Source organism: Ambystoma mexicanum, chromosome 9 (assembly GCF_040938575.1).
Source record: "Ambystoma mexicanum isolate Mex_15411 chromosome 9, UKY_AmexF1_1, whole genome shotgun sequence".
Taxonomy (NCBI): Eukaryota; Metazoa; Chordata; class Amphibia; order Caudata; family Ambystomatidae; genus Ambystoma; species Ambystoma mexicanum.
The window spans coordinates 242,286,150-242,308,229 of NC_090931.1; the positions used below are offsets into that span (position 1 = coordinate 242,286,150).

Here is a 22,080-nt window from a genome sequence, read left to right on the forward strand (position 1 = left end):
CTAAACAGTGAAGGAACACGTTACAGGCCCCCGTTTCCTGCGCAGTGAACCTGTGAGGGGCTGCGCGTGTCCTGTCCCCTGGCCTGGCTTTCCTGGCATGCAGATGGATAGATAACACGCCATTGCAATCTCCTCATTTCCTCCGTTAGCTGCTGTGGGCGCTCCTGGACAGCCCTGTCCCCACGCCCGACGGGCAGCTAAAGACGCTGTAAATAGTGCGCAAGAGAAGCGCAGCTAGAGGCGGAGCTTCGAATGCTCCACCTCTCGCGCGGGACTGAGGACATGACGGCTGTCTTCGAGGAGAGAGGGCTGCCGGTGTGCTCCTGTCGCTGATGCCAAGCTGTCCGGCAGCCGCTGGAAACCATGACAGTGCCTCGCATTTTGGGGATCTGGCTGCCCTTGTGGGGAGCCTTTCACACTCTTGCAGGTGAGTGATGCACTTGTGGGGGCGCATGCCACTCTTTGTCGGCTGTGTGAGGTAATGTGGTTATGAAGACTCCCCAGAAAAGAGTTATGCGCGAAGCACCCTTTAATTAGCAGCCTCGAGGCGCCCTGAATGTTAAGGGCATCAACATCCCAGTTGTTCTTATGGCACAACCATTTCATTTGTGTTGTGGTTCCAGTTTATGCCGAAGAAAGACGTATTTCCTTATTTTTCCCCCAACACTTCCTATTTCAGTACCAGCTCATTGCAGAATACATTTTGAAATTTCCAAATAAACAACCCCTTTAATTTTGTTTCCTGGATAGACGTTTAGCCAAAGATGAACCAGACGCTGTTAAACCCATTAGCTGTACGATTTAGCACTAATTAGCAGCTTAGAGCAGCCAACATGTGTTCCAAGGAGAGCCCAGGACCAGCTCTTTCTTCTTATCTGATTCTTTAAAAAAATGTTATGTTTGCAACACAAAGTACAGGGCGAAATTCCAAACATGCCACACAACGGTTTATAGTCATAATGTAGAAAAAAAAATGCCAGCTTACAAAAATGTAGAAAAAAAATGTAGAAAACAATAATGTCGAAAACCTATACATATAATGAAAAGAGTCAATTTTTAGAAAAAAAAATGTCGGAAAAAAATGTCAATTAGCACTATCAATAAATAAATAAACAAGAAGAGTATCATTTACTAGGGGGGGTCCCCCCAATCCCTCTCACCCAACACCCCCGGCCACCCCCATACTCCCCCACCACCCTCTCACCCCTCATACTCAACACATTTTAATTATATATATATATATTTATTTATTTTTTTCGAAAAAATTCTAAAAAATGTAGAAAAAATTTGACATTATTGTTTTTCGACAATATTGTTTTCTATTTCTAAAAAAAAAATGTGACATTTTGACTTTCTACATTATTGCATTCTACATTATGACTGACCACCCCACACAACAATTCCCTACGGCATTACTTCATATGGAAAAAGGGCACATTTCATTATGCGTTATCTCACCCGATTAATACTTTAACAAAAACAAAAACCTTTTATCTGTATGTTTTATCATTGCATCTGAATGTAATGTATCCTCCCGGTGCATTCCCACATGTCGGAATGCCATGATCTTGGCCAATTTTCCAGCATGATTTTGTGCATATAAATCCTGGCTTGTCCAATAGTCTGTCACCATCTGAAGGTACACAGGTATTTTGTAAGATACACTTCAAAAGTTCAACAACAAAGCTTTCTGGGAGAACATTTAAAAAAAAGCCTAACTTTAAAAGGTTAGCTCAACACAGGGATATGCAATTGCGTCCAGTTAAGGTACACAGCTTTCTTCAGATGGAAACTCTAGGCTGTGCTAAGAAGTATAATTCCAAAATGAACACCCCAGGTAATACTTGTGGAATTATCTTTGTGTTCCTGGTCAAGTTACAAAATAGGCCCAGGTAAAGCATCTTCACACAGAATAGGATCTTTGAGCCACACTCCCTCAACCCTCTTCGATTACTCACTTTTCTACCTGCTTTCCGCTCGCGCCTTAACTCTCACTTGCCTGCCTGCTAATTTGTGTTTCTCAGTTTATTTTGCATGAATTGTACCAGTTTTTAAAACATTTCTCTAAAGCGCTTTGCTGTACAGCGAGGTTATATAAATAAAAATAAAAACAAAATTCCAATGTTCAGCCTCAGTTGATGTGCTCTCACATTCTCGTCTAATTTTGAACGACTTGGGGTTTCACCCTAAGTTATAAAGGGTCATCAAGAAGTGGATCCATTGCTCTCAGTGCCCTAGATAGGCAAAACCTCACTCCACCGATGATACCCAACAAGGCAAAAACCTGTGTCTGGGGTTTAAGTTGTTACTGTTGTTCAGAGGAGAATTGCTCAGCATTTTGGACTTGACGGATAGCTCGGGGACAACATGTTTGTCTTGGAAGCAACACAGGTTCACATCCTTGCTTGTGCACTCCATATGCTTAAAAACATTTGCTTACACACAGGCACCAGTATCTGTTTGCAAGTGGCGTATTAAAATATTTTTGCAATGACGGCACAAGCTTAACATAATACTGCATACAGTTGTGTTTGTGACAGACTTTATCAAGGTACTCTGTTCTTAAGAGGGAAATTGTTCATATAGAAATGCAAAACTCTACATATCTTCGAAATATCGTTGACCATGAATGCATCGAACTAGAAGAACGTATGTACACAACTATTGATAGAGTACCGAGAAAATCACAGTACGCAAATGCTTTTTGCAGCTCCTCAGATGGCATTTGTTTAAATGTAATTGCATTGTAAAGTAAATAATATTTTCATTATACTAATGTAATTGTGACAAATCAACTTCCGGGGCATCAGTGGTCCATTGATGAATATCAGTTTCTAAACCATCAATCAGCCCCACCCCTCTAGTACACCAGGAGGGATCCGAAAAGTTTGGAATAACAAGCTAAATTATAAACCTCCTTGTCCAATTTTGGTAATGTGGATAGAACAGCAGGCTTATCTCCGCAAGGTTGTGGATCGTTGGTTAGTTGCACCAGTTCTGCACTTGCACGTTCTGAATACTTACAAGGCATAGTATGCTTGTCCTTTTCTCCTTTTCCCTCCAGTTGTTTAATAGTTTTGTGTTCATTTTAATGTGTTTCACTCCCTTGTTTCTCCCTTTGCCCAGTGGGTGCTTTAAAACAGTATTTACTTACTGTATAAGCGCCTAACAAGCAATAAATAAATAAATAAACACAGCGAAAATACAATTATTACCCAATGATAAAAGGGACTGCTCAGACAAGGTTGTATACAAGTATCGACTTTATTATTTTTACAACAAATAGATCTAGTACACTACAAAATACATGCCACCCTGTAAAGGAACACAGTGGACAGACAGTTTATCGAAGGAAAGGGACGCACCCCAGATACTGACAGGAGAGTAGTCGGTAAATTAATCAGTCTTAACTTTTCAAAGTTATTTTGGTTCAGCACAAAGGAAGCGTGCCGTCATAAATGTCACTAGGGGCCTTCGCAGAAGGACCAGGGAGACAGAACCACAATGTACCTGGTGCTTGAGATGATCTTGATGTTTGATAGCGCCAAGTCAGTTCCAGGACACTTTGCAACTCCTGTGACAGAGTCCAAGATGGGAGACAGCTGCGGGTATCAGGCGGAAGGCCGTTCGGCAACCGAGGCTGGATGGATGGCTGCAGGCTGGCCTACATCGTGGCTTGGGGCAAGAATAGTCTCTGTGCCGGTTGGCGGATATGGAATGCTGGTCGAGGCGACTTGGACGGCTCTAGTGACTGCAGCCTGACAGCAGTCAGTGGTGCAGCCGGTTGCAGGTCGAGGGGCTCGACTGCCTTGAAAATGTCCTTAAAAGATGGATTGTGGTTGAAGCTTGTTGTGGCCCTCCTCCTAGCTTTTTTTGCTGGGCATGTGTCGTGCTTTAAGGCAGCCGGCCCAAAGCTGAGGAGAGTGTTTGCAGGCAACAGCCTTGTCCTTTGTTCCGAGACTCTCTGGCACTTCCTAACTGGCAGAACCTAGCAGGGCACGCTGTGTGCTAGCTGGGTACCGGTTCTGGAGCTGCTGGACGGGTCCTCTGAGTCCAGAATCTTCCTCTGTCCCCTGGGAGATGTTTAGGGCTGGGATCTTGCTTTCCTCTTGGAAATTCTGGCCTTCCTTCACTGGTGGAAGCTGTAAGGCAGACTGTGCCTTCAGCCAGGGTCCAAATGAGTCCTTCTTCTTACTCCTTTTAGTCGTTGGATGAAATGCCAAAAGACGGTCTCAACCCTCTTTTAAAGCCAAATGGGCCTCCAGTGATTGGTGCAGGCTAAACCTACCTTAATGAATGAATCCAGGCTCTCCACCAACAATCTTCTGTTATGCGTGAGGTCATAACCAGAGCATTTTGCAACAGGAAAGGCAATGGGTGACAACGTGTACTACTAAGTCCCACCCATCTTCCTGTCTGTTGTGTATAAAAGTGTGTCTCTGGTTAATTGAGGTCTTTGTGACTCATGATCAAAGCGCTGGACTCCCTTGAAGTTTGTGGCGAGAGCAGACTTTCTGTCTCCATCAAATCACATACTTCATCCCTCTGAAAGGGGGTTCCCTGCAGGGGCTGCCTTCTGTAAAGAGTCTCAGAAATGCCATTCACTGCCCGTCATACAGCCGGGTGGGGGCTAGCTTCAAGCTGACACATTGCATATCAAAAAGTTGTTGCGGGTTCCTGTTTAGTTTGCAGGCCTGCTTCAATTAACTCTCATCAGTATGTGCTGCCACCACACAGACTAATAGGCAGGGCAGATCCATGGAGCCTTTGATATGTTAATTGGGCTGGCCATGTCCAGAGGAAGGTGTTGCCTTCCCCGTTCTTGAGATGCTTTGATCTACCTGTGGCTGTCACATTCCAGCTGAACATGACAGGAGGAGTGAGCCATTAGGCTCTGTCCCCCAGAGTACACTTGACTATGTGTTTGTTGTACAGTGAGCATTGGGAAATGTGTGCAGATTAGCCCTACACATTTTCCAGAGGGTTATCTACCAATATTCCATTAAAAAAAAGATCAAAACAGCCCAGACGAGTGAACACTCCCTGTGCGGACGGCCAAATTCCACACAGTAATATTGCATGCTCAAATACTGTTTCTGCACGCACACAATGCATATGTGATCCGTGATTATTTTTCTGAAATTCAGTCCCTAGATGCCCATTTATAGTATGGCCCAATGACCCGATGCTAAAATGTTCTCATGCATAATTAATGAATAATTCACATCAGATAGCCATGCGCAGGGGTGTTGCTAGGTATGGAAAAGATCCAGGGCTATGCAAATGTCGAGACTGTTGGGACGTGGAGCTAACTAGCCTTTTAGCTGTAGCACCAGAGCTTCTATTCGGGGATACAACCAAAAGACCCAGGGCTAGGGCCCCCCCAGCCCAGCGCTAGCAACGCCTCTGGGAATGCGCAGCAGCTGCCAATAGTGCAGTAGGTTGTGATGGTCTGCATTAACGCCATCTTATCTTTTGAGAATGGCCAAGAGGCTGGGCCCAAAGAACGCTGTGAATGGGGTTCCTGTAGCATTTATTTATTTAGGCATTTATATAAACGCTCCCAGCCCTTGGGCATGTGGGCGCTGGTTACAGTCAAGCAACAGGATAAGAACATGGGAGGACTACATCAGAAGGCAAAGCGGAGTGTCAGTTAAAGAGGTATGTTTTAAGCTTTTTCCAGAAGATGTACAATGGTGCGTCTCGCAGGTGAGTAGGGAGCTTATTCCAGACAGTGGAAGGACAAACTGGGAAGCTAGATCCACCCGCTTTCTTACAGCAGAATCTTGGGCTGGTTAGACAGTGTTTGTAGGCCGATCTGAAGGGCCTAGCTGTGGAGTGTCTTTTGAGTTTTTTTAGCGAGATAATGTGGGGCATTGTTAGAAAGACAGCAATGTGTGATGAAGAGGATCTTGAAATGGATTCTATCCTTTACCGGGAGCCAGTGGGCAGATTTATTTGCCTCCATGATGTGGTCACGCTCCCCAATGTCAAGTGCTGCTCGCAGAGCATTGTTCTGTATTGATTGGAGTTTGCTCAAGTTCTTAGTGGAAGTGCCACTGAGCAGTCAGTTGCAATAGTCAAGTTTTGAGCAGGTAAGGGCGCGAGCAACAGTGACAATGTTGCACGGGTGCACCACAGGCCTTTTTATTGGGAAGGTGGATAGGCTCTCACTTATGGGTTGCAATCCATGATTGAGCATGCCTGTGGGGCATGAATGCGAACCCCGAATAGTCTTCATACTCATTCTTACCACCTTCATAACCTCCAGGAGCACATTGAACGTCTGCCACCTTCTAGGTTGGTGGACCTTCGATCCTCAACCTAGGGCTCTCTCTGCCTTTGAGGATGTCTGAGTAATTGAAAAATGCGAAAAAGGCAAATGGCTTTCATTAATGCGTACAAGGGTGTGCCCAAGCGCTAAAGTGGGTGCCAGTAAGATGGCTTAGTGGGTTAAATGCTCTGTGATCTGTGTGTGATCTGCAGGTTGCAGGTTCAAATCCTGGCAAGACCAACTCAGCCTTGCATCCTTCTATGGTGGATACATGAGTACCAATTTCGATTGGGTAATAATAGTAATGTATGTAAATATGTCCTATGTAAAGCGCTTCAGATTAAAGCGCTAAATAAAAAACAATTATTAATGGAAGTCACCCAAATTTAAAGTCACCCAACAACAACAGGTGGAATGCATTTGGTATGACTGAGGAGATCCTGCAGCCGCTTGCATAATACCAATATCAGCTCCCTGTAACACAAACGACACGATCTGTCATTTGCACGGGGGCTGCAATTTTGATAATGCACCCCCCAGGATTGTTCTTCTTCTCTCTCGATCTCTGCTACTCTCTCAAAAGAAATTGCATTGTTGAAACCTTGACAAAAACGGCCTATTTTGCAATTTGAATTATTTATTGTTGTGTCAAAAATTCGACTGTTCTTTTGATGAATATCGCACAACATGAATCTGAATGAAATGCAGTCTACACTAATGTGAATAGCAATTCATGCGCGTGCACTTCTTGCAACGTTCGTTTTGGTTCAGTGCCAGAAGGACTTCTGTAGGCATTTTCTCAAGGCAACCAATATTGTTTTCTTTTCATGTTGCGGTGCCCATAAGGATTTCTGTGTGGTTAGTGGTACCAGTGTGATAGTTGAATTGTTTGTGGTTTTTACAGAACATCAAGACCACCCCAGCTATCACATTGTTTACTCCTACACATATAGAAATCTTAAAGAGTACCGCACACCGCGGCAGCAGTGCAGTGTCATGCTGACATGCTTGACGGTCGATGTCATTTTTGCCCTGGTTGGGAGAAGAGTTGATGAGCTCATCAGTCGGGGATGGAAGTGAGTCCATGTTTAGTGACTCTGGAAATTAAGATATCTTAGAATGATGGGGAGCCCTTGGAAAACCTAAGCTTTTAGATGTCCAGGACAGCATCCCCCATCAGTCCTAGCCAACATAGTCAATGATCAGGGATTATGGGAGTCCTAGTCCAAAATATTGGGAGAGCTGCAGGTTGCAGACCCTGATCTAGAGCACAAGACTTGTCTCACAGAGACTGTGATGTAGCGGAAGTGCAATGCGATTGGACGAATATCATGTATGTCTTACAGAATGCAGTAAAGGGGCATCACACCGCATCACGGCTGTAATCTGTAGTTATTTCCAAACTCTACCCCTAACTTTAACAGAAGATCATCTGGTGTGACTATCTGCCCAACTTTCCCAGGAGCAGCGAAACCACTCTCATGTGTGCCTTTGAACAGATGCCCAAATCCTGGAACCAGAGGCAGCTATGCACATAGACTGGTCATCGTCGTTTCATACAGAAAATCACTGCATGCTCCTTGGCTGCCTTAAGCAATTCACGTGGATCAAAGAGGCAGCCATAAAAGGTCGTACATCCTTCCTGTACAACCAGAGCCAGCGAGGGAGAATGGCCGCCTTCGTATCCCCATCCATCAGGAGCATCTGCAACTTTGCCCACGTAGTGTCTACCTGCACCGATTGCAATCTCATTTAATGTTTAAATGCCCTCCACTATCTACAATTCCATCGAGCAGCTACCATCTGCGCAAGGGCAACAATCAGTTATGCGTCAAAGTACAAGAACAGGATGGCGACGACCATTGATGAATGATTCCCCCTTAACACATTAACAGCCATGTTAATTGGCCAAGTGGATCTATGTCCTCGGCCTTTGATGTTGCCACCCACACTGGACATGCTCCACACTCATAAGCACCTGCTTCTTAACCTCAGTCAGGGAAAGTTTCTTTATTTTGGATAACATATCCATAAAAATGTACATGGCATATTTACTGTAAGAAAGGTCTATTGGCACTTGCTCCTAAACTTTTATACTGGTCCCTCATTTGTGCTACAGGGAAGCACAGTGGCGACGTCTGCATTCAGAATTCTTCCACCAACCAATCCTGTGGCAGACCATCCTCATCCTTGCGGTCATCATGTCCTGCCTCAATTTCTGGGATATGCGCTGGTCACAGTGCAACATCATGTAAAGCTTCAGCAAGTATTGAACTTTAATAGCCACCTGACCTTTGGTCTTAATGGTTCCATCTACGTTTATCCAGCCATGAAGACACTGCATTGAAAGCTAATGAAGTAGCGGATGGACTACATGATATTGGGCTCATTACGAGTTGGGTAGTATTCTGGCAGTAAATCCACTGGCATACCGCCCCACAGAATTACTACTACAGCCACTTGGTCCTGCGGAATTACTGACAGATTACAAGTGACGGTGGTGGCATTAATCCCCATTTTCTGAGAGTCCATTGGGCTCTATGGGGTATTTTTGGCGGAATTACTGCAGGTGGAATTACTGCAGCGGTAATTCCGCCGATTGTGCTGATTTTTGTCAGAAAGTGTGAGGATTTAACTCCAGCATACTGCTGGAGGTAAATCCCCCACTCCAGGATCATACTCGTAGTATGGTGGAGCAGGAAATGTTGCAGTAATTCCGTTGCCGCCAATTTGTTCCTGCACCACCATACTCATAATGAGTCCTTTGTGCTTGAACCACAAATAATATCCCAGGCTGAGCCAAATTGCCTCTTTAAAGTGTTCCTGTGATGCAATCAAACTAGACACTTTGTGATTAGCATCCAAAGCCTGCTGGCCGCCCATCAGGATTGATATAATGGCACTGGTGAGAGAACCCTGCATTAACATGGCTCATCACTTTATGACTCTCCCTCCGCCCACTCTACCTCGCCCCTGACTGACTGCATTTCATGAGCGCTCCGAAGACAGACCTGTTCGGAGTCGTGGTTCTACTCAATCACTTCTTCCAGTCTGAAACACTCTTTGTCTTGCCGCCACTATTGGATTCTTCTTCTATGAAGTGGCCTCCCAGCGCCAAAGGGTGTGCTATAAATCCTAATGAATCAAAAAGAAATCACGCTATCATCACCTCGGTTAGGGTATCCTCTGACTTCCTATATAGAATCTACGACACCACATGGGTTGTGATAATCATTCTGGTCGTGAATTACCCCCATGTGCGACAAATAGCCACACGCAACTGCGCCCTGCTTCCTGACCTTTGCCAATTCTATTTTATTTATTTGATTTATTTATAGAGTGCTTTCGCCAAGGCGCTGTACAAGATAATTAGGCAAAATACAGTGGACGAAAGAGAGGCAAGGAGGTGAGCTTTAAGCCAAGAGAGGCAGATGAGAAGGGGAGGCACTGCCATCGAAGCCCCCTCCCCTTCCACATCCATGATCCAAGGGGTTGGAAAATCAGGAAGCAGCTTGAAGGACTGACTTTACCACACATTCTTTCGCCATTTTGTATAACTGCATAACTTGCATAACTGGTTTCTTCCTTACTGTGCTTTCTTGCCAGTGTCTTAAAGTGTGGGCCTTCACACGGCCAGCATGGCCAAGAAGACGATGAACAATGTTGGAGTTTGCATATTGTTGTATGGTAGGAAGTCATCTTGGAGAAGGAGGATGGTTTTTAAACAAGTACAAAAACATGCTTTTGTACCATGTTGTCAAAATAAAGTTACCAAGATTGAGCAGACCTATGTATCAAGTAATCTTAGCAGCTCCTTAGTAGCTGTTAAGATTGACCCCTGTTTTGATGAGGGTTGAAAGCCTGTTTACCTGACAAAGGACTGGCGTGCGATACGAGTGGTTGATTAAAAATTTGTTCGAGACAGGCTTTATTTTTTTAATGCTTTCGATTAAACTAATGAATAGACTTTGCAAGGCATTTTGAATTTGCCTACTTACACATTTATTGTTTTTTGGTCAGATTTCCCATACATAGTCGATTTATTTACTTTTGTGCAATATTTGATCTGGAAATTACTTACCCACAACATTCTTTTCCGATTAAACAATGATAACCAGATGAAGATGCTAAAAGGTTAATGTTTGGAAGCCAAGAAAAAATTAAAAAAGCAGTATTGCATTACAGTACCTCCAGTTTTGTTCTGCTTATTATTAGTACTATATTTTATAGGGTTGGTTCATTACAAATGCATAACATTTTAATAACACATGGGTCAAACCTTATTAAACATAAACAAATTTAATACTGTTTGTCCTAGACCTAATACTTCTAAATACCCCAAACACATTACACAGAAAAGCACTAAGATGTGTTTCCTGCCTTATTTCCTTTCTTCCCCTCGCCCAGCCCATCTACTCATGGACGGAATGGGGTCTTAATATTCATATCAGTACTAGCCATGCATCCGAAACGCACACAGCAACACAGCCGTGTTCAGGGCCAGTGCAAGGAATTTTGCCACCCTAGGCAAAGTGTCAGATTGACGCTCCCCCGCTCCAGATCCTAACTGTTCTCAACCAACCATCCTCATTTTGTTACTGATTGCCACAAACCCTCTTCTACTCCTTCATATACTTGTGCATGAGGGCTTGGTTCAGTGAAACAGTGCCGCAAAGTCCTCTTCCATCCAATGTGATGAGCTGTAGAAATACCAGATTTGTGGCAGCTATTTACCAATTTTATAAATAAGTTTTAAAAGTTACCTTACCACATTTCCTGGGAAGGCTATTGAAATCACCCCCTAGATTCACCCTGATGGCTGTTGGGGAATAGGCGTTTGGGAACAGGATTGAATAATCATCTACAGATCCTCCTAGAAATGCAACTAAAACATAGGAAAATAAGCCATAAAATAGATAGTGGGTTGAGCGCTCACTCCTGCGATCTGTGTGTGATTTGCAGGTGCATGTTGGAATACCGGCATGGCCAACTCAGCCTTTCATCCTTCCAAGGATGATAAATGAGTGCCAGCTTTGGTTGGGTGATAATTGTACCTAAATATGTTTCACGTAGGCTCCAGGTCTATGCACTCACAATGTAGACACTCAAGTGGACTGCGCGACAGAAAACAACTGTGATTTGATCAGTATCACACAATTTTGGTATTGTGGGTTATCCCGTTTTCTGATCCAGTTTTCCTGCAGCAAAATTACATGCATGCACCTTCAATAGTTTGACACAAATATCCCATAGATCCATCCAAATAGGAGGCATTGGCCCTCATCACAAGGTTGGCGCTAAAAATCTGGCCATACCGGCATGGCAGTAATAACATGTCCGGCTTGGCATCAACCCGCAAATAGCGGACGATCAAGAGTGCGTGGGCGCGCATCCCTGCATGCCGGTAATGGCCGTACCGGCATGCCGGTAACAACCCCCAAACACCCAGACAGCGGCATCGACCAATACGCACAGAACGGCTCCGCCCTCGGCAACCCCTAAATACCGTTACCGTTATTAACATAGTGCAAATAACAAGTGCGTTAATACCGGACCTGGAAGTAACGTCATCGCGCCGGAACGGGAAATGCCATGGCGGCCATCTTTAAAAACACAATCCATTGCCGTCCTCCACCTACAGGACCCTCTACACCCCAACTCCCAGGCCACCACGGACAACATGTCGAAGACCACCCGGAGAGGCATGGCCCGCCTGCGGAAACCACGTTTTACGGACGTTGAGCTGAACATGTTGGCCGACACCCTTGTGGAAAATGCTGAAGTGGTGTTCTGCAACGACCTCAGGCATTCAGTCCAGCACAAGAAAAAGGCCATCTAGGAAGAAATTGCCCAGAAAGTAAGTGCAGTCGGCACCACCGCACAGTGCGTGATTGCAAAAAACGTTGGAACGACCTCAGGCTGAGAGTCCGGCACATATTGTCAGCTAATTGGAGCCAGGGGCTGTCAACAGGAGGAGGACCACACTCCCCACTGAAATTGGCCAGATGGGAGGAGACCTGCAGCTCCATCATAGACATGGAGTCCATCGAAGGAGTCAGTGAAGCAGAGTTTGGCATGCCAACATCGGCAGATGAAGGTGAGTGTCCCTACTGAAACAGTAAAAATAATCATAATCATCCTCCCCCAAATGTGGCTGCTACACCAGCCAACAAATGGGCCATCATGCACACCTACACATATCCATGTACACATTCTGGGATGTCTCAATGCATGTTGCAAACATACACGAATACACCCACAAGACACATTTCATGGGCATGTGCCACCCAGGACGACCCTCCCAAAACACATCAATGCCCAACTGCACCCAACAATGCGTACATGTGGACGCGACTACGCTATCAAAATCCACTCTTCAACATTGCATGTACACAGTCCCCTACAAAGCCACAAATGCAACTGATCAGATGGCGCCACATGTCCAATGACTAATGCATGCACAATGCAAGCGGAACAATCACTGATGTCCTGCCACTCTCTTTCCCCCACAGGTACGGATGCTGACAGTGACAAAGCGCAAGGGAGTGCACAATGCACAACACCAGCCAAAAGGCATAGGAGGCAATCTGATGGCACAGGTCCATCAACCTCAAGTGGACCAAGGATGGGCCATGCAGGAAGCGGGCCAAGAACCGGTGCAAAAACAGCACCACAGACAAGCACACTGGACGAGCTGACACCTGCACCTGCATCCGTGGTCACACCATCCGCACTGGCTGAGGACACAGCAGGCATGGAGGATGGCACACATTCTGCTGCTGCCAGCACAATTGGGGAGACGGCTGCATCGGCAGATCATAGTGTTGATGAGGTAGCTGAGCCGGACAATGAGGGCGATGCAGGACTTGTCCAATCAGAGCCTATAGTGCACACACCAAGCCCGCAGGCCACCCCACAGGACACACCTCAGCGGGACTCATCTGACCAGGGCAGCCATGGACAGAGGTCTCCTGCCATGCACAGCCCCATGATCCATTCTGTGCCACCACATCACCCACCGACCACAACCCACACTGCCATACGGGACCTTGAGGGACGTCTCTCCAGGATGGAGGCCTGGCAGGAGGTTATGGAAGGCTATGTGCAGCAGTACCTTGCTGAAGGGGAGACAACACGCTGTATTATCCAGGACAGCACTGCGGCCGTTATCCAGGCCATTAACTCAAGTGCACAGCAAGTGCATGATGGCTTCAATACCTTGGGTCAGATCCTCACCAGGATTGCTGACCGTATGGACCAACGGCAAACCCTGCCCCTTGCATCACAAACATCTGGGTCATCCGCATCATCCACGCCAGCGAGCTCCAGGCAGACCAGCCCCGTGCGCATGTCCCTGCGGAGTTTGCGCCGCTCAGAGATCCAACCCCCACCTCCGAAGGGGGCTCAACAGTAGCAGGGCCACCCTGCATAATCCCTTTGGGCATACATCCAGACACATGTCGTGCCATAGTTGACTTTGGGTGTTAGGGGGTGGGTGGAGGGTGGTGGTGGGTGTAGTGTGTAGTACTGGGGTGTTTGGGGGCATGGGAGTAGGATAGGGGAGGTGGGTGTAGTGTGTAGTAATGGGGTGTTTGGGGGCATGGGAGTAGGGTGGGGGAGGTGGAGGGATGGTGGGTGTAGTGTGTAGTACTGGGGTGTTTGGGGGCATGGGAGTAGGGTGGGGGAGGTGGAGGGGTGGTGGGGCATGGATTGTTGAATCATGTTGTACTTAATTTCTCACAAATACACCAGTTGTGTAACAAACATCACATGAGTGGACATTGCTGATTTTTTGTATGTCAATTTATTGCTTCATGGGGATTCGTGCACATGTGCCCTCACAACCAGTGCCCACAGTTCACAACACATGGCACCCTCTGCATCAAAGTACATCAGAATGATTGGTCTATGACCATTTTGCGCACTGCGCGACCCTCACAGGTTTCGCGTCCTGGCCTATGTCCTACTTCTACTCCTTCCTCTCCTACTCCACCAGGTGGTGGCAGCTCCATGTCAGGTGGCAGGGGTATGTTCTGCCGGATGCACATGTTATGTAGCATTGCACATGCCGTAATTATCTTGCCCACTTTCTCAGGCCCGTATATGAGTGCCCCTCCTGACCTGCTGATGCAGCGAAACCGTGCCTTCAAAAGGCCAAACGTCTGCTCAATGACCCCTCCTCGTGCCTGTTCTGCGGGTTCCTAACAGGGGTGAGTAGCCACAGCTTCAGAGGATATCCAGCATCACCTACATGGGAGCAGAAGGAGGTATGTGTGAGGATGAGGCTCAGTTGACAGGTGTGCTCAGCCTGTACATCATTCAAGTTCATCTCGTCATTGGCAGCCACATCCACATGACTGTCAGCCCTGTACAGTGCATGCCAATCCATAGAGGGAGCCTTGTGTGACATACACGACCTAGGGTCCTAGGATTTTAAACCACCAGGCCACCCAATGTATGTCTTGGCTAGGGGCATTTGCATGCAAATGTGAGGGCTGTGTGTCGTGGATGACTTAAGAAACTTCCATTCCCCCCAATCCATCTGCCCCCATGGCCCAGAGGGCATTCCCCTTGCATATGCATGTACCTCCCCCCAATCCATCTGCCCCCATGGCCCAGAGGGCATTCCCCTTGCATATGCATGTACCCCCCCAATCCATCTGCCCTCATGGCCCAGAGGGCAGACTCACCCAACAGCCAGCCACTTCGTACAACGTCTCCTTCCATGTAGCGGGGTAGTGAGGAGTTACGCAGCACCATGGCATCATGCGTGGATCCTGGGTATCTGGCACAGCAATGTGTTATTATCTGGCTGGCATCACACACCATCTGCACATTGATGGAATGGTATAGCTTCCGATTGAGGTACACCGCCTCCACGGCATGTGGGACTACCAACTCTACATGGGTACAGTCGAGGGCACCAATTACATTGGGCATGACTGTCAGTGCATGGTATGCTATTTTGGTGTCCTTGGTAAGGATATGTAGGCACTTGCGTGCTTCAGTAGTGCATCCAGCACTTGGTTTAACACAACAGAGAAGCATGATTGGGACATGCCATGCATTTGGTCCACTGTGTGTTGGTAAGTGCCTTTGGCCAGGAAGTGGAGCACAGATGCCACCTTCAGCAAAGGGGGGATGGCTGTGCGGATGTTGATCAAGCTGACCAAGTCATCCTGTATTAATTCCACTATGTTGGTGATGGTGTCTCTGTCCAGGCGGTACAGGGTGTGGATCTGTGCTGGGGTTAAGTCAAATGGATTGGCCCTTATACGTGGGATTGTTGGCTGTCTGCGGGGAGCGACTGCCTGCACTGGTGGGATTTGCTGGGCATGTCTCAACCTCCTTCTCCTCCTGCGTCTCCTCTGTGTTTCCTGTTGTACTGCCTGCTCAAGGAGTAGCAGTGCAGGCATGTCCTCCAGGCCCAGTATGGCAAGTACAAGTGGTAGCATTTTGCCTTGGAAGGAGGTGTGGTGTGTGGGTGTGCTCCTTTTGTGCTGACCCTGACTCCATTGCCTCCACCTGTGCTGATTGTGTGCACCTGTGGCACTTGGTTACACAGCAGTTTGCTGTTTACGGGTGGTCCGTGATGCCGGTATTGCCGGCATCATGGTGGCCCTTCTTACCGGCATCTCGATGCGGGTATGTACTTGTACGTGTGACTCGTGATGTTCCCTTCTTTGCGGCATGCCGGTATTAAGGCCTCCCCATCTGTGCGCGTGCCCGCATGCCGGTACGTTCGTGCACGGCCGCAGCGGGTCCTTGACGATGCCGGTAGCAACGGCATCTCGGGTCATGATACACCGGCCCGCTAATGGATGCCGGTATTGCCTTACCGGTGCCGTTCTTACCAGAGCGCCAACCTTGTGATGAGGCCCATTGTCTTTCAAAGACCCACCTTACAGAAAATCTCCACCAACAAACATGGCAAAACATTTGGTTGGCTTTTCTGGAAAACCACTGTGGCTCATATGTGAGTCTGGCAATATACAGTATAGAAGGTTATGGAAACATGTTATGCAAAACATGCCCAATTCGCTTTTATAGGAGAAATGACCATCAGAGGAAATGTATATCTTAAAACGTTGACGCAGTAAAATAGGTTGCTCAAAATATTCGAAACACATCTGTGTAGCTCTACCAAGTGGCATGTCAAAAACAAGGAAGGGCACATGCTGAGAATGGAAATTGGAGAAGTAGACAAACTTAATGGAACAAACCCCACTTCCACATTTCAAAAAAGATGAACTGTTCATTGTTTCCCCTTTTTTTAAAGGTCCGAGTCATGTAAAAGCATGTTCCCAGGTTAAAGGGCTGAAGACAGCTGTTGGCACTTGCTGGCCGGCTTCGCTAATTGAAGTGGCCTCCTCCCACCAACCACACCCCCCACAGCCTTAAATTCAGGAGGTGTGAATTGCCCTGCAGGAGGGGCTAACTTCTAGGCTAGCATGCATAAGATGAAATCAACAAACAAATGTGGGTCAGCTCAAGGTGGCAGCTCCATATGCCCTGCCAGATTTTGCGCCACACCATCAAAACAAAAGAAACACGCATTGGCAATCCCAATGGTTTGGGCCTTTTTGTAGACATGGGAAAGGCATTTGCCAGGCACTGCCGTAGTGGTATTAACTGAGCATTGCTGGTAGCAGGGGCAAATGGTGCGAGTACCTGGGCGTATAACTGCAGTGACTGGCAAATGCCAGCTATACATAAGTCAAAACTGTTGGCTTTGCCAATGCTTGTCGTCAACAGGACAGCATAGTGCTTATAAATCGAGTGCCTGTAGGCAGACCTGGTAAGGCATTTCTATTATATCAGTAGCGCAAGTGCAGCTCAAACTAAGTAAGTAACTCTCAGAAGACTGATTTGAAAAAAACATTGGTAGGCACTACAATTGCAAAGTTGTATGGTAAGGCTTGAATAAAGCTAGCTCAAAGACATCCCTTGAGTGGATTCTTTTTGTGCAGGTAGTGGGTTGGAATGGCCATAGGGATTAGCATGGCTTTGGGTAGTCAATGGGTGGGTCAATAAGCAAACAACACAGACAACCTTTGTGTCCCTCCTCATACGCCATTGCTCCCCACTCATATACATTAGTTTGGTGGTGCTTTCCAAAACAAAAAATACATGCTCTCCTCACATGGCCTGCGTGAAGTCCAGGACTGCAGGACAACTGCCCCTTCTGCCCACCACCTCCATCACCATTGTGGCATGAATGGGTCCGCCTGCATTATTTTCTTAAATAAATTGTAACCAAATCTACAGTTACCTGAATGTATCAGTTCACTGAAAGCCTGTGGCTCGAAAAGAAGGGCAAACGGGCACAGACAGGCTCTTTGCATGGTGGGGAACGGGGGAGTTGTAGACGTGGGTATCTTCTCAGCAGCCCCCTCCTGCACAGGATCTTGTGGGTTGCCGTGGACCGTTGTAACCCTAAGATTTGGTTATTGCTAAGCCTCCTCTCACCTTCCTTGTAGCCAGGGAGCAGTCGAAGGGGACACTGGAAGCTCAAATGGACATAAGTGACCCACACAGGTAGATAGGGCAACTCGGCCCACCCAGCATGACCATTACGAAGGAGACTACATTTACTGGGCATTAGATTATCGGATTAATAGGTGAGAGGGCAACAAGCCAAGGAGGGGGGCATTGCTGCGAGATGTGGGAAGAAAACAGTGGGAACGGGACAGGAGGACAAGAATAGAAAACAAGAGAAAGAGTAAGGGGGCATTGGAAACATGACGGGATCAGACAGGGACACACACACATCCAGGATAAAACGATGGTAATATGTGAATAGGGCACAGGGGCAGGTGAGTGGCATATAGACTAGAGAAAGGGAGATGGCATCCCAACAACAGTGCTGTGGACACGAAGGTGGGGCCAGGGAGCATGGCAGAAGGATGGAGGGTGTTAGGCACAGACGGAGCAAAGCCGCAAAGGCACGTGGGCAGAAAGACTAAATAGGGGAATTCAGTGAGTACTAAGGGCAAGGGAGGATGTGAATAAAGAAGGAAATGCACAGGCAGCAAAGAACAGGGGAGGAGTGGGACAGTGACAGAAGAGCGAAGGCGACTGGGATGAAAACACTGGAGCAGGGCACAGAGGGGGCAGCGAGGCAGGGACAGCAAAGTTGGCATGCTGCATGCAAGAATATGGTCGGCCGGCGGCGAGGACCGTGCAGTGTGCAACTGAGAGAGGAGAGTATGGGTTGAGTGTCCAAGAGGGACAAGGAGTAGAGTCATATCCAGGCATACACTTGCATCAGGTCACAAAGATTGGTTCCATGTCATTTCATCGCCTGCTTTTTCATCGCCAGGCTTTTAAACATTCACATTCCATCGAATGGGGATTATGCACTCTATGCTAATGATGTGAGCAACTCATACAGCGAAAGCGCTATAACAATAACACATTATCAGTAAATGCTTAAAAAACTGATTCTGTTATTTTCCATAATATTGCTGTAAGCCGCATTGGCAAAGTGGAGGGCACCCACCCAAGCCCCTACCCCACCCGACCCCTGAGGCGGCTGTTACTGTTAGAGCCTGCAGCCTGAGCCATTGCCAGCCAGCTAGCCAGCCATAACATAACATTTAATTATGACAGAGCGAGGTTTGATGGGCACTGCATGCATGATGCACCATGGTGTTGGTCGGCAGTAGTCGGCACATCATCTCTGTCACCTGCGTCGGACTGTTACTCTCTCACTCTCAGCACAGCACAGCCTGGGCCGCTCTCACACGCACAGCACGGGCCGCCGCCACCAGGATGGTTCAGGTGGCCTAGTACAGGCACTGGCCTGGCGCACTGCACAGCAAAAGGCTGCTGCAGGCCTGCAGCTAGTGCAGGGTGTGCAGGCAGCCACCAAGTCTGATAGTCCGGGCCAATTCAAGTTAACAGGCTCAGGGGGCTTGGCCAGGCTGCAAAATGCACTGCAGCATTCATTGGCTCATACCATCGAGTCGACAATCAGTTGAGGCGGCGCAAGCGGTGCTTTGTGGTGTGCTAATGCACAGGGGCCAGTGCTGACACGCCCATGCCACTCGTGACCCTGACCCAACCCAAGTCCCAACCTTCATGGCGCCACCTGGTCTGCTGCTTCTAGAGCCAGCCTGCAGACAGTATAACAATAGGGCAGTGCCGGTGCTATCACTACAGGCAAGGCAGTAATCAGTGTGGAGGTGTTAATGCAGCATTTTGCTGCTCTAACATTTACAACATATAGGCAAGTGCTTAATCTTGCCTAGTGATAGCACCGGCCCTGGCCGTGTTTAAATATCCAGGTCATTACATGTGCAGGTTGACATGTGTGACCTTGCGCTGCAGTCTAAATACATGGAGCCAGATCCTTTCCAGGATTTAAGATAATGAAGCAGTATTTTGAAGAAAGAATATTGTAGTTTAGACATTTAAGCAGATACAATGGGCCTCATTACAAGTCCGGCATTAGCCGTGCCGGTAAAACCGGCTGGGTGCTGCCGGACTTGTGAATTTTTCCGGCGCCTGGCTTGCCGGTAGCAACGGGGGATTCTAACCCCGCCGGTCCCGGGAAGTCAGGCGCCGGAAAAATGGTATTCCCCATTTTCATTTGAGTCGCATAGGACCCAATGGGAATGGGGAACACAGTGGCACTGGCACCGTAAATAACGTTTAGACCTGCCGGGCACATCGACTCCGGCAGGCAGACTCGTAGTGTGCCGGTCCGGTAACAAAGGTGCCGGTAGGCTTAGCGGCACTGTTGTTACTGGAGAGGCACACTTGTAATGAGGCCCATTGTCAGCACATTTGCCTTCTTTCTGATGTGTCACATTGTCTAGGTTGCACAATACCTTCTGGTGTATGTGCCTTTACCGTTGCATGGCTTCCATGTGTGACCATTCACTTCAGCATACAGGCGTTCTTCAGAGCCAACTTCTCTCTCAAATCAACTGCTTATAGTGTAATATTCCCCTAAAATCAAGTATAGTTTGTCTTACAAATAATGGCAGGGTGAAATACGCCTCCCAAAATGCATTTTCATCGACTGATATGTGTTCTTCATTAATGATCAGTTATAAAACAGTGGTCCTGTCAAGCGGAACAAACCTTGAATTAACACATTAATGCTCAACAAGCCTCTATGCAGAAGCAAGGAGAAAAAGCTCAATCAGACCCAAACCTTAACAAACATTTGAAAAAATAGACCATTTTTTATTTTATAAATAAATGGATAAAAGACATATTAAATCTATTATGGGCCATAATGCATATCGGGTCTTTCTCAATATAAGTACAATGCATACAAATCAAAGTGCTACGTTTGTAATAGCCTATAATGCATACACGGTCTATACAATATGAATGAAAAGCATATAAGCTCAAGGTGCTACTAGAGCCTTTAAGTAGACCTGCCAAAGGGGCCTACGGTCCACCCACACAGTTGGGAAGACAGGTCGCCAAATTCGAGTGAAGGGAATCACACGAAAAGGGGGACCGGTATTCACAAGTGTGTCTGTGGAAAATTATTTCTAACTATGCATATGAAACAATCAGTCAAATATTGCATTGTTGAAGATGACACAGAAATACACAGTTCAGTAAAACGGGGGTGCTATGCGTCAACTACACTAGCCTAGGGACCAAAAAATTGGTTATAATATAAAAGGTCGAGCCTAGCAATATTTATTACATAGCATTGGTAGTTTCAACTGGATAGTTCTTCTATCTGGACTCCAGTTGATGCCCGTCTATTTCAGGACAGTGCACTCCCTTATGTATTGTACACCACATTAACGATCAGCAAACATGCACATTTTCCCTCAAAAAATGGAAAGATGGGTTTACACCTCTGCAATGAGTGTGAGAGCACTATGTGCAAATTACGGTAACAGGATCAAATACCACCAGACTTGAGTCAGCCTGGCTTCTTCTTGGGTCTATTGCGGCCCAGGGAAGTGACTTCTACAGCGCTTATAGGTGTAGGTATCTGGCATGAAGCAGTGTATCAAAATGTGATTATTATTTTACTGAAGGCATGGACCTAAACATCACATCATAGTTTATTTTAACAATAATAGTAAAAAACTAAAACAAAACAGCAATTACGACTTGTGTAGGCATATGAAATGCATTTGTCAGGCACTGCCATAAGGATACTATCTGGCTATAAGATGGTAACAGCTACAAAACTGTGAGTATGAGGGCATATGAAAGTAGTGCCTGGTAAATATTGATCTAATAACTATACATAAGCTAAAATTATTGCTTTTGCCAATGCTTGTTTTTAACAGGACTTCAGTGAATTGACACACATACATCTTATAAATGAGGAGGCTGAAGGCACACTTGGTTGAGATATTTTTATTACACCAGTAGCACACTTATATCTTCAATTAATCCCTTACCACTCTGAAGACTGTTTTGAAATACCACTCTCCGGCACTCACAGAACAAAGTTTGATCTTACTGCTTGACAAAGCTATATCAAAAAGATCCCCAGAGGATGCAGGTAAGGCTGCGTGGGAATGTCATATTATCATCCCCAAGGCAGTCACTTTGTGGGTGTATGTCTAAACAGCACTCACAAGCTGTGCACCTCATCTCACATCCCATTTCCCTGCTAGCTGTACTCTAATGCAATAGTTTCGGATTATAGTTGGCTCTTTAGTGCCACCTCAAAGCTAAAACTTAAAAGTGGCAATTGCATGGAATGGACTACCAACATTAGGCCTTTAGGTCCACTTGAGGCCACTGCATGCAGTTTTAGTTTTTTCCAAAATGTAGTTCATATATTCACTCCATGCAGTTTTAGCGATTTGCAA

At 46.6% G+C, this 22,080-nt stretch overlaps 1 protein-coding gene across 2 annotated transcripts in view; it reads left to right on the forward strand.

Moving 5' to 3' along the window:
- Nucleotides 1-22,080, forward strand: part of ROBO4 (roundabout guidance receptor 4) — a 969,314-nt gene that overhangs the window by 80,586 nt on the left and 866,648 nt on the right. The window contains exon 1 of one of the 2 annotated variants that reach the window (XM_069614540.1): nucleotides 101-427. The exons of the other annotated variant lie outside the window; for it this stretch is intronic. Coding sequence (XP_069470641.1) covers nucleotides 364-427 — 64 coding nt within the window. The 5' untranslated portion in view covers nucleotides 101-363. Of the gene's footprint in view, nucleotides 1-100; nucleotides 428-22,080 lie in introns of those variants that run through there. 2 annotated transcript variants of the gene reach the window in all.